At 39.4% G+C, this 13733-nt stretch overlaps 1 protein-coding gene across 2 annotated transcripts in view; it reads left to right on the top strand.

The window, feature by feature from the left end:
* The first annotated feature begins 8806 nt into the window (after positions 1-8806).
* ripor2 (RHO family interacting cell polarization regulator 2) overlaps positions 8807-13733 on the top strand; it is a 72390-nt gene continuing 67463 nt past the window's right edge. The window contains exon 1 of one of the 2 annotated variants that reach the window (XM_032580849.1): positions 8807-8926. In XM_032580849.1, the coding sequence (XP_032436740.1) occupies positions 8866-8926 (61 nt within the window). In that variant the 5' untranslated portion in view covers positions 8807-8865. Of the gene's footprint in view, positions 8931-13733 lie in introns of both variants that reach the window. The other variant, XM_032580851.1, reaches the window with a different exon arrangement.

Here is a 13733-nt window from a genome sequence, read left to right on the forward strand (position 1 = left end):
CTATTCATTTTCAGATGATGGATTGAATAGTACTCTTTGAGATGTTCAAAGCTTGTTGTTTCACAGCTTTACTGCTACAAAGTTCTTCAGAGCTTTCTTCCTCAGCTGTCTGTTGTGTTTCATGATTTCAGATTGTTAAAAGCTTGATATTGAAGTGGAAATACTTTGAAGGATACAGATTTACTTTGCAAGTCCCTGTAAATGACAACAAGCCTAACAGTTCAATATTCTTCCATAAGCCTCAAGGAAGTGTCTAATAAAATGTGTTTTCTTTTCCTTCCATCAATCTTTCTGTAAACAGGCTTGGTTAGAGAGATCTCAGAAAAGCTTTGAATGTTTGTTCAGACCAGTAAGCAAATATTTGAGATTTTTGGGGAGGTCAAATTGTGAGGAGAAGATAGATGCCACGTGTTTGTTTGTTCAGTATGTGAGCAACAACGCAGCTCATACATTTGCAGTGTTTTCTGACTGAAAACAAAACATGCATGGAGTTTTCCATTAAATAAAATGCTTATTTTAGATGGAAACACTGAGTTTCTTATTCCTTACTTACTCCATTAGGTATATGTTTTTTTCTTCTTCTGTAGTATGTCTAGTTATCTTTTAATTAAAAGTTTGTTTTCAGTTGCTTGACCACACATTAGTTTATGATGAATTGTTTGCGGTGGTCATCCACTGAGCTTGGCTGTTTTGTTATAATGAAGATATTTCAGAGGAGATTAATAGGGTCGGCTCACTTTGATATCTTGTCAGATGGCATTTTTTAATTGTTGGTCAAATTAAATGTATAAAAGCTGTTTTTAATCATGTGAAATAATAAGACATTTTTTTAATTATGACATGGAACAGTATTTCATTTTTCTCTGCTACTCTTCAGAATAGGAAAGGTAAGAAAATATGTGGTTCCAGTAGGAAATTAAAGAAAACGGGACCTCCTTAACTTGTTCATAGCTGGTCAGAGAAAAAGACACTGGATGAGGACCCATTTATCTGTTCGTCACACGTTAAGCAGAAGACAAATCTCCATGACAACCATTCAGTTCCAAAGAATCTCAGAAAAGTGTTTTTTGTCCAACCGTCCTTAGCTTATAAGTGTGGAGGTTTCTAAAGCCTGCTGGGACTTTGATTAGGTCTCCGTGCTTTGATTAGGTGAGATTAAAATTCAACTTTCTGAAAATGAAAGTCAGCATCGCAGACGAGACATGGGATGTTTTTCTGGGTGATGCATTATTTACGGCGTTCCCAAAATAAGCTCTGGCTATTTCCTCTGGTCGCACTACGAGTATCACAAATCTTTTCCTTGGATTAGCAGAGGCCTTACACTCACGATGCGTCATGCTTTTAAATGCAGTTTGTGAAAAGAAGATAAACTAATCCACACTCCACAGTTCTTTCAGTTTTTTTAGGTAACATATTAGAGCCTCTTTAATCTGGCCGCCATCAGCAGAGCTTTAAGGATGAAAACTCTCAGGTTATTGATTACTTCCTTGTAGGGATCCTTTGATCAGCTTAGTACTGCTGATTAGTTCAGTGTTCATAAGTTATTTACCACAGGATTGTTATCCCCAACTCACTGCAGAGATTGGAGATTTGTTGTATAACTTTATGTTGCGTAATATGCCACCTTTAAGCCATTAAATGGTAATGTGCAGTAGTTTTAGATCTCCCCATATGTCACAAGTAATTTCGCATAAACTAAGATTAATGAGGCTTTCAAAAGTGTGGAAAAGGCCAGATGATCTCATGACTTTGCAAGTTTCTGATTGGTTGGTTACAGCATTTGGCATGAAAAGAGGCACAACTCAAATGCATTTCTTTTTTGTTTGACATTATATTTAAAAAAAATCTAAATATATTTATAATTGTGGACCTCCGCAAATGCAAGTATGGACCCTATGTGAATGTGTTTTGGTGTGAAATGTGCTTTTTAATTGCTCAGAAATCTCCAAAAAGATCTTCATTTGTTAAACTTACTCGCTTTCTTGTGTGCAAGAAGAACCATGAGCTAAAATATAGTAACAAATTTTCAGAATCAATGGACGTTATGGTCTCATTCATACAATGCGAACATGTGACTAGAGAAATGTCACATTTGCCAACATTATTTTGAAGACTTTTGCTTTGAGGATGATTGTGAAACTTTTTTGTTGTTGTTTAAAACTCTGTGTGTCCAGCAACCACCAGCAGGGGGCCTCCACAGTCACGCAATAACACCAGCATTCAAACACACCAGTCTTTGCTAAGCTTTTCACGCCAATCAGCAGTGTGTTTGAGGCATGGAAGTGTTTTCTTCTTTCCCTGAGGATTTATCCTGTCTTTTGTCTGCTACCACACTGAGGGGTACAGTCATTAGATGTTTTTTTTCCATCCAGTCATAACACAGGCCCTCATTTGTTATCTGTTAGACTGGTGGGTTTTTTATAACAGGAAGCTGTGACGGAGGTGATAGAAATAAACCACTTTAGCAGATTGTATGATTGTGTTCCTCCTGACCTTTCTGACGACACTTTTCTCATTCTCTATTCCACCTCCCCTCACTTTGCCTTCCCATCGCTCACCTCTGCCCTCCTCGCACTTACTTTATTGCTTCTCTTCTTTCTCAATTTTTCCCTCTCCTTTATTTCTCCCATCCCCTCCCCTCCTCCTGATCATCATTATCTCCCCGATGCGCCCCTCTCTGTCTCTGCTCAGATCAATAATGGTGGTCCACGCTCCGAACATCTTCCCACTCCATGGCAACGCGCCTCCTCACCACTGTAGCCTCCGTTTCTGCCGATGCAGGAGGCTTCGTTGGAATGTTGAACTGCACTGGAGGAGATTATGCACCTTTTGTTATTTCTTTCACCCTGCCACCTTTTCTACTTCAGTTTCTTCTTTCAGCACATTTTTCCTTCTCCCTTTCACACCGAGAGAGATTTATTTCACAGGCATTCATGGTACATGTGAGTGAATAGTTCTGGCCCATTTCTCTGCAGTTTCACACAATAAAGTCAACAAGCAGAGCTGCTGCGTGGGCTACTTATGAGGACAGAGAGAAAGTCTAATGGAAAGAGAGTGAAAGTCATGGAGAAATGAACAAAGGCCACATGCACTGTTCACACACGCATGCAGATGTGTCGTGGACAAAAAAGTGCTGCAAATATTCTGCAGAGAGAACAGATGCATCTGAATTCATTTTAAAGTTGTTCTACCTTCAAAGCTTTGCCTTATAAAAACAAAACTATTGAACTGTACTTTATTTTCTATTCAATATTTCAGCTAATTTCATTTCACTACAGTCATAGGAGAACCAGATGGAAATCTGAAAAAGTGCAGGTGAAACTTAAGGCCTTAAAATGACTTCAAAACCAGAAAACTGCTACTGCTATTACTGAAAGAACCGGTCCAGAATATTTAGAGTTCACAGGTGGGGCACCCATCTTAAACTTGACCCACGATGAAGTTAATTTAAAACAGCAAGGAACCAACTAATGACCCAGAAAAAAAAAAAAGAAAATTGTCCAGAAGTCCAAAATGTTTTTGTCCCCAGTTTGCCGTTAATTTTACTTTAATGTTTCACACAAATTGTAATTTTTTGACAGAGACAATCTTTGGAAATACAAAATACTATTTTCAAATACTGATTTAGTAAGAGAAAAAAAGTGGTTCAAACTAACCAGGTCATAAGTGTAAAAGTAACTGCCTCCAAAATCTAATAACTGGTTTTGCTACTCTTGGAGGCTGCAGCTGTCATCAAGCCTGTGGAAAAAACTGAAAATCAGCCTTCTGTGTTACTGTAGAGGCTCTCTGTGGCTCTGTGTTCTTTGTAGATTTGTTTTTATTCAGCAGGTCAAGCTGGATTTAAGTCCTAGTCTTTGACTAGGCCATTGAAAAGGCCTTTGATCTTTGAACTCTATCATCTTTTTCTCATGTCCAATCACAGACCTTTACCTTAACTGAGGAAAGTAAAGACTGCAGTGCTTTAGATGTTCTTCTGAGGCCCTTGGTGACCTTCTTAATGTGCTCATAGAGTAACTTTTGTAGGCCTGTGTCTTAGGATAAGAACACTGCTGTTCCATGTTTTACAAATAATATTATAGCCCGTTCCAGATTGGCAGATGTTTGTGACTTTCTCAGTTGTTCTTGAATTTCTTTGAGACCTTTCAGCCTGCTTCATGCTGTCAGACAGATACAATTTAGGTGATTTTTTATTTTTATTTTTTTTAATTCTCCAGCTCAGGCTGCAATGAACCCTCAGTCTGACTAGTGAAATATAATCTGTTATGCTTTCAGATACAGCTATATTCAATAATATGATTTTTTTTCTCCAAATTTTATATTAGCTTTTTGCATCCAAAAACACTTATGCTCACATGTATCTGCATTTGAGCAAGTTGCATGAAACCCTGACCTCTGGTTTCTCTTTGTATTACCTGGAGCGAAGGGAATCAGTGAGGAATTATTTTCTTGTGTCTGTTCTTGCTGTCCTGGAGCAGCGTGACCAGGGGTCAGGCTGACCTTGTCCTCCGGTTGTGGAGATGTTGGCTTTGTTTGTGATGACTCACAAGGCTTAGACTGGAAGGAGAGAGAAAACAAAAACATTTTTAAAAGTCCAAAGAAATAAAATCAGGTCACTGTGAGAATATTTGTCGCCTCAAAGTGTGCAAATGCACTAAGTGAATTCTGCTTCTTTACCGAAGGCTTCATTTTTAAAGAAACTAGAGTATAAAACACATAATGCAGCACCATAGTATTCACAGACCTTGAATATATTAATATTTTTGTCAAATTACAACCACAAACTCCTATTCTATTGGGATTTTTATGTGATAGGCCAACAAAGTGCTTCGTAACGGTGAAGTGGAAGGAAAATGATACACCTATTCAACTGGTTTTATAAATAAAAATCTGAACATGGAAACATCAAGATCAAAAAATCTGAGAAATGTAGTGTGCATTAGTACTCTGCACATATGAGTGAATACTAGTGTTTTGGTGTTTGCCTCTATCTGTCAGGTCTTTGTTTTGAGTTGTGTTGATTATTTGATAATAGTTCTATTATCATTGCTCAATGAATTCCCCATGATTTTTGTAAGTATTTTGTTTGTCATTCTTATTGAACTTTAATCATTTACTTGCGACCGCTACCTCTCTACTCTTGTTTCTATGTTGCTCTGCTTTATTCTACGAATAATAAAATAGCAAAACCTTGTATCCTTTTCAATCCACTTCACAATTTTACATGGGTTTTTGGTCGATAACATAAAATCCTAATAAAATACATTGAGGTTGTAACTTCTAAAAATATGTGTGTATATGTAAAAGGCATAAATATGTTTGCAAGGTGATGTGAAACCGCAGGAATCTGAATTAAATGCCTAAATTGCTTCTTTTTTCCTAAGTTGTCTGACACTGAGCACAAGATACAAAGTAGCCTCCACCGCCTGTTACGTCAGCTTCATCAGGACATGAATAATAAGTACTTGATGAAAAGCACTGGGCTGACTGGTCAAACATGAAAAGCTGGCATCCCCTTCCTAACACCGACTCATGAGCTCATGGTTCCCATGTCTCTGGGTTCGGACTGAGCTGCCAGTTTCTTCTTTGTGCTTCACAGTGGAGCTCTCGGATTTTCATGGTGGCCAGGATGTGGCTTTATTGAATGTCCATTACTCTCAGAGAGATGCCAGTTTAACATAATTGTGTGTGTTGGTGTGCGGGTGTGTGTGTGTGTGTGTGTGTTTGCAAGATGCTGGCTGTGAAAACAGATCCGGCTTTTCTGATGAGAACAAACATTCAAATGCTGATGAGCCAGAAAAGAATGTGGCTTTAACTCTGTGTTGCCTAGTTTCTTCTCCTAAAGTCTCTTTTTGAGGTGTTTCAGGTACTTTCTCTTTTTTCACCATAAAACAAATGAATTTTGGACTAAAGCATAAAAACTGCAAACCTCTCTACAATTTTGATGAGGTTAATTATTAAAGACATATGATTTTTTTTTAATGGCAAAATTTGGTGAAATCTCCAAAGCGCCGTCTCATACCACATTTGGTAAGTGACACAATGTCAGGGGCCCGTAAAGCAGGACTGCCAGGTTGTTTGGTAAGAAGGTTACAGTGTGAGAGCTTTAACATTTATTTCTTAGTTTCTAAATACACGCCCATGCAGCAAAGCCTGTGTTTCCTCATCTGCATTAAAAAGACATCAGCTTCCAGCACAGCCACCAGGTTTACTCAGTCTAAAGAGTCAGATGTTCCCATGCAGCAAGTCAAAAACCAAAGCACTGCCTTATCCCTCTAGCAGGTAGAGGCAGTTTGTTGCTGTTGCTTAACACATGATACTCTTCGTAACCTTCAGATTTTTTTTAAGCCATTTAAAAAAAATCTTTTGTCCTTTTCTTTCCACGTTCCTTCCGGCTACTACAATATGCTGTCATAGTCAGAGATTAAACGGAAAATGGGGAAAACGGAGCAAAAAAAAAAAGCATCCAAAGTTCAGACAGATCCCTGAGGTTCTTGAGTGTAAAGCTATTATTAACGTAGGAACAGATGGAGCTGAAACCGCATTTAAAAAGCTGGTCTGATGTTAAGAATAATTTGCTAAATGAGAAAAATTTAGGTTTGTGCAGCATAAATCATATGTAGGTCATGTAATTGTAGCGAAACTAATTTTCACTCACCGGGGAAATGGACAGCTGTGTGGTGACTGCTGATCTCATTGTGTTTTCTCAAGTGAGTTAATACGAAGTCATACACTCCTTCAGACATATTTAAAGGTCTTTTTCCATAATGATGATGTAACTAAGGAGTGTTTCGAGTTCTGCTTTTCTTGCCTGTTATCTTCGGACAGTAAAACAGAGGTCTCTCCGTTCATGATATAATAAAACTGACCTCTTTACACAATTTCATCTGGGTATTACAAGCAGAGCTGCAATCAGTACTTGATGTTTTTTACACACCATTGCCCAACCTTTGCCTCTGTGTCTCCACCCGGTTTCTGAGAAACTGCTGTGAGAACCACCCTGCGTATCCGTTTGACAGAATCTGTGTAAACTTTTAAAAAATACCTCCCATTTCTGTGGCTAACGCTGCCCGTTTAAAAATCTGGGTTGTCTGTATTTTTCTGGTTTTGAAACTTGCCTCCCCCCCTTTGTGTAACCAGCAGGTGTAAGCTGTGGATTTTAAGCGATGGGCAGCGTGGGAGAGGAAATGAGGATTTTCAGAGCTATTGCCACCTTGCTGCCCCACCCTGCTGCAAGCCGTCTCATCTCCCCGTCAAAAATAAACCTGGATTACACCATATGCGCTCATTTGCTTCCCCCTGTGGTATACATACAGTACATGTATGCAAATATATGGTGTTATTTGACACTTTTAGCACACAGATGATGAAAATGTTTTGCTTGCAGGCAAGTTAACATTTAAAAAAAAAAATTCCCATGCAAATGAAAGTTCTGCAAAGAGGATGAAACATAAAAAACAAACTCCTTCTCTAAATCATAGATAAAAAGTTGCTTGCTGACTACTTAGCTTAGACTGAATTATTAAGATTTTATGTGCTTAACACAAAGTAGAGCAAACTTTTAAACTGGGTGGAAAAGAATACATGATTATCATATTTTTTGCAGAGAAAATCTGATAAATGTGGCTTGCATTTATATTCAGCCCCTTTTACTCTGATGCAGTGGATAAAGAAGAGAGCAGAGAAGCAGTCATGAGGCCATGCTGACTCTGGAGGAGCTGCAGAGATCCACAATTCAGGTGGGAGATTCTGTTGACAGAACAATTACCAGTCACCCAATCTGTAAACTGGACTTGATGGAAGAGTGGCAACAGGTCCTGCTTGCATTTTGCACAAGTATTGTAGGGAAGACAACAAACATGTGCATGTAGAGGTATGTTAAGACGAAAATGTATCTTTTTGAGCCACAGGTAAAATGCTATTGGAAGAGTACGCTGCATCACCATGAACTCACCATCCCCATTTTTAAACTAGGTAGTGGCACCATCATGCTGTGGGGATGCATGACTTGCAATGCATCAGGGAAGCCAGTCAGAGTTAGTGGGAAAACCAACTAGACTGCAAAAGACTTGACACTAGGCTAAGGGTTCGCTTTCACAACAAGGCAACAACAACAATAGATATACTCACTTAATACGCAGGCATAGTCAAAGTCCAGATCTAAATCTAATTGAGATTTTGTGACTTGAGTATACGTGTGTTTCCAGATACTTTCCATTTCCAGAGCTCTGGTTGTTTACAAAGAAAAACTACAGGACGTTTTTTACCATGTAGATGTCCAAATATGGATTTACGCTAAAAGACTTTAAACTGTAAATGCAGCAAATTTGGGTCTTAGAAGGCAGAAGCGTTCCGATTTTTCAATTTGTGGTGGTCACATAAAATCTAAAAAAAAAATACACTGAGGCTTGTGGTTGTGACCTATCAAAAGCCCAGGAAACCGCTGTGCTGAAACTGCACTGTAGGACATATGTATAAATATGGAGTTGCAGAGACCAGCGCAGAGACATGCTGTGGTCTACTGATTCATTCGGTTCAGTGCGTCAGTGGCGCGTTATCGCCTCCCTCCAGGTGTAGCCAGCAGGCTGGGAGCAAAGCCGCATACGTCGCTTCTGCCATCTGTGCGGTGCCAGTCTTCACAGCTGGAGAGAAGCGGCTGCATTGTTGTCATTGTCTGGTGCCCTCTGTGCACTCTGAGACAGCGACGGAGTGAAAGGACAGGAGAAAAGGAGGCAATTGTGAAACAAGGACAGAAAAAAATACAATGGCGGCAGGGAGAGACAGGGGGAGAGGCCAGAAATAAAAGCTGGGGAAAAGCACTAGAAGGAGCAGTTTCTGAGGAAGCTAACAGCCGGGGAGTTTAGTGAAATGTATCGCAGAGTCAGGACTTTCCACCATGTGAGGATGAAAAGATACCGATATGAGTACAGTAGGTATTTGCCATTCGTTGTCTTGTAAAGTTACTCTTCATCTGCACAAATTTGCCTGTTTTCAAATAACTCCCTCTGGCCTGTGCACCAGCTAAATGTTCTCAGACTTTACTGGTTTGTTAAAGTGGAACATCATGTGTTGTTCTTTCCAGCACCAGGCTTTATTGAAGTCTTTCTGTCTGCAGTCTGCACCGTTTGATGTTTTTATGCAATTTTTCTCATAAAGTTGCCCGAGGAGCTGATAGACATGCACGTAGTATCGTTCTAAGTTGTACTGTTATTAATTTAGCTGCAGAAAGTTTTAGTTTGAAGTGGTCACTATCAGCAGCATGGATCATGCATGCATCAGTAAGCATCGCAGTTAACTGTATTTGCCATGCTCTGTTCTTCCTCGTTGTTACTCGGGCAACCAGTCATCCCTTTTCAATCATCCCGTTTTGTAATTTGTGAGGGAACACAGAGAGAATATTAAAGTTTTGTCCTCTTTCTCTGTCATTCACGTCCCACTTTTGGCAATTGTTAAACAGAAAATGACTTAATGAGGAGGTTCCATAAATATCTGCCATGTTGAAGCAAAAGAAGTCACTCTGGTCTTGTTAAATGTACTAAATTCTTTTTTTTTTTTTCAACCTCTCCATCCCCCTCCATCACACCAGTGATCTGTTGCAGCAAAAACCTGTTCACGTTCTCTGGACTTAGGCATCTATTTTCCACATGATCATTTGAATGGTCTGTGTTCTGTGTTGCACTTTAAGTACCCTGCATTGTTTGGACGCTCTGTTCCACGTAACCATGCTTGAAACTCATAAATGTTTTCGGTCTTCTGAAGCGAGAAAAGGTGTAAGTAAACATTAGGATAATGCTGGCTGGTAGTGGAATGTAATTGATTTTTACTAAATATAAACAGTGAATTGAAATTGCAGCACATTTCTTATCACTTAAGCAGCCGAATGGCTTTCTAGTACAGTACTCTCACACCTTCGCCTTCTTATGCATTTGACACTGCAGCACACACTGCATGCACAGTTTAATCTCCAAGTAAGATAGCACCCATGGAGTCTATCGCCAATGCAGTCTGGTAAATAATTCTGGCCCTTCAGGGCCTTACACATGCTGCCCAGGTGGCAACTAATGGATGGGTAACACTTTATTTGACAGGGTGTGCATGAGACTGACATGACACTGTCATAAACATGACCTAACAGCTATAGATGAAGATGAAGAAGTCTTTATGAATGTTTGTGACCGTTGTCATGAAGTGTCATTCGATACATAATGACACTTTTAATACAAAGCTGACAATTTTAATGGACTTTTAATACAAGTTTTAATTAATATTTGCCTTGAAAGTGTCATTATTGACTGAATAATGCACAGCTGACACTTAATACACTTTTAATGTAATTTTGTGACACGTCGTGACAACAGACGTAGACATTCATAAAGACTCCTTCATGTTCATGACAAGTGTAAGAGTGCAAGCTATGGCACAGGAGATGGCATCAACACCACATCAACACAACATTTTTAACTACAACTCTTGGATCAACCCATATAAAGTTTATATTTTGGGTTTAAAAGCATAAGGAAGTCATCTTTGTTTAACAATCATAATCTCAGATACAATCCATGACCTTAACAAAGGCCGCAGAGAGTGCAATAAAAAAAATTGAGATGGTTATGATGGTGAAAACAAGCACAGATGTGAGGTGGTTGCAAGATTTAACATAAATATAAAACGTAACTGTAAGAATGCTAAATACTTTTTTATTTACCTTCTCACGGGAACAGAAGGGAAGAGGCTGCGTGTCTTTGAGTTAGCGCAACACCATTAGCCTGCATGCAGCAGCACATTACATCTGCAGTTCTAATAACTGATATTTTAGTAAACAGTAACAGGCGTTCTGATGCATATATTCAGGGCCAGAGGAGGCACTGTGTAGGAGGCTGAAGCTGCCTATTCATTCCTGGGACACTCATCATCTGGCTGGATGCAGATGCTAAAGAGCTGCATTGTTTGACCGCATTCAAACAACACTATTGTACCGAGCGGATCTGATTGTGCTTTTCTTTGCACTGAGAGAGAAATAAATGCATGTGTATGTGCTGAGCCGGTGTCCGAACTTGACTGTGTTTTAGTGTCGTTACTGTCTGACTGTTCATCTCAGTCCGGCTGCATTTGCAAGCGCAGTTTTCTCTGTGGTGACAATGTTTCCAGCCACTGAAACACAGAAGACTAAATGTTACTCAAGTGTGACCTCACTGAAGTCTGCAAGAAACGTTAATGGATATCATGAAAACATGAAATATGTATGATGTAATCTGTGTGGCGGTTGTACCAGTCCTGTTAATGATGTAGCTCTGGGTTTGATTGCAAAATGAGTCATGATTTAATCACCAGGACATGAGCTGGTTTTAGGAGAGAACAGATGGAAGTGGGATGAAGCTGCAGAAGACAGCAGGCTGTGCTGTGCATGTGTCATTGTGTGTGTGTGTTGGGGGGAGGGAGGGGTTCTGCTAGTTGCCTGCATGACCTGTCCTTCTTCTTCTTCTTCCTTGAACTGTGTCTGTGGCATCAGGTTCATGCTGTCAGCAGGTGATGTTTTGGTGCTGCCCTTCTTTTACAGTCCAGCAGACCTTCAGCATGTGTATGTGTTATTAAGGTTGATCATTTCTGCAGAACATTCTTGCATTGTAGACTTTTGACATTGCCTAAATATGAAAATAAGTTTATCCCTATTTGTCTTTACAAAATAGCTTAGACTCTTTTAGGTTGACCGGTGATTATTCGTGAACCTTCAATGTTGGATTTAGGTTTTGACACATTATCGTGCTTTGATCAAAACCAAGCTTTATATTTAGGGTCGTTGTCCTGCTAGGTGAACCTCCACCCAGGTCTTAAGTTTTATGCAATGTCCAATATTTATATATTGTCATTTCCACCCTTGCCTCAGCATATCAGCTCACTGGTTTTTATTGTTCATTTCTGGATTTTTCCATTTCTCTGACTCTACCTGTGTTCATGTCCTGTGCCCCTCAAGCACCTGGTGGGAGTTTTGTTATCCTATTTTTCAAATTTCACAATGATCCTCCCAGGTTCATGTGTGCATTTTGGCCGAGGTTCAACCTTACAAAAACATGACACCAACTCTGCTGTGAACTCTCCACTACTTTCTCCCCGACCTTTCTGCTGTGTTCATTTGTCTTCATGATGCAGCTTGTTGACAGATGGAAAAAAAAATCTCTGAGATCTTCACACAACAGCTGGACATATATAAAGATTAAACTACACATGCAGGACTCTGTCCTGGTGATCTGTTACATAAAATTGCTGATGATAAAACACTGCAGAGTTTTATCTTCAGTGTTTTACAATACAAAATCACTAGATTTTGTCTAGAATCACTAGACAAAATCGATTGAAAATCCTTTTGCGTGATAGAGTACATCACCTGTAGCCTATGCTGTGTAAAACACACCTTTAAATATGAAACTGGAATCAATTTATTAAAGAAGAACATATGTAAATGTGTATCTTGGTGTTGATTTCTCAGTGTATGAGGCTGTTGAAGGATTTACAACAGGTATTATCGCCAACATGGTGCCTGCGGGAACCAAGTTTCCCATGAAGACCACATGCATAGTCAACAGGGCTGTTTCAAAACAAGATAAATTATTAAATCATTAAGTGATATAATTAAAGGTAAACTGTGTGTTTTATCCATTTGAATTACTCAGTAGCCATTAAGTAGCTCTATTGCAAAAAGGTTGGACCCATGATTTACACAAACCAATATCGATAGATTTGTTTTATTGTGGGTTTTGTGTTGTGGTTTAGCTTATTTAAAACATGAAAAGCTGAATTTTGTGAAACAGTTTTCTGAGTTTGTTTCTTAAGCTTTAAACCGAATAAGCCAATGTTCTGTGCCGCAACACAAATTTAAAATCCTTGAATTACTGACCAGCAGTTCACATGAATTAGAGGAGATGGCTTGTGCTAGGTGCTGCTGCTGAGACTAAAATCATTGTAGTGGGATAAAAACTAATTTAGGGTGGCTGAGATGTTCGACCTCTGCCGCAGTTTCAGCTCCACTTTCAGTAACTAGTACTGTCTCATTCCCTTTCTGCTTAACATTACACACAATATTCACAATATTAGCTCTGTCCACAAGATCATCACGTTCATTTTTGGATCTGGTCAGCATCTGACGATGGTTTTGACATACAGACGTTGTCTGAACTCGCTCTGTGGAAAATGAGTTTGCTGCCAGGTTTGGTCCCATGAGCTTCAGCTTTAAAGGGAAGCAGTGACAGAGGAGGGCAGGTCTGAGGGAAATGTGATAATGAACTGACTTGAGGCCTAGTTTCTATTTTGGTTTCAAATTGGTTTGTCTAAATCGGGTGAGTCAGGGAAACAGCATGGAGAGTAAAGGGAAAAAGAGACGGGTTTCGCAAAAAGGAGGAAGACAAACAGAGAAGCCGGGGCAATGGAAATCCTATTTCCTTCTTTCCCTTTAAACTTTTCACCACACCTCTCTCCCTTTCTTTTTCACTTCTGTACCCAGTCCAATTTAAATAAACCAAAAGCCTTTTCTATATCAAATGCTTCTCTTGTGAAAGTAAATCTGTTGGGCTACTTGGCACTCAGACAACAATCCTGAGTGCTGCCCTGCTGGACTGGACATGACTAATAAGAAAATGTCCCAGGAGTTATGCAAACCTCTCTTTTTCAAAAGTCATCATTCATGTCTAGATTGAGCAGATGTAAGATCATGGAGAAGAACAGAGTTTGGTGCTGCTCTGCAG

Source organism: Xiphophorus hellerii, chromosome 13, assembly GCF_003331165.1.
Source record: "Xiphophorus hellerii strain 12219 chromosome 13, Xiphophorus_hellerii-4.1, whole genome shotgun sequence".
Lineage (NCBI taxonomy): Eukaryota > Metazoa > Chordata > Actinopteri > Cyprinodontiformes > Poeciliidae > Xiphophorus > Xiphophorus hellerii.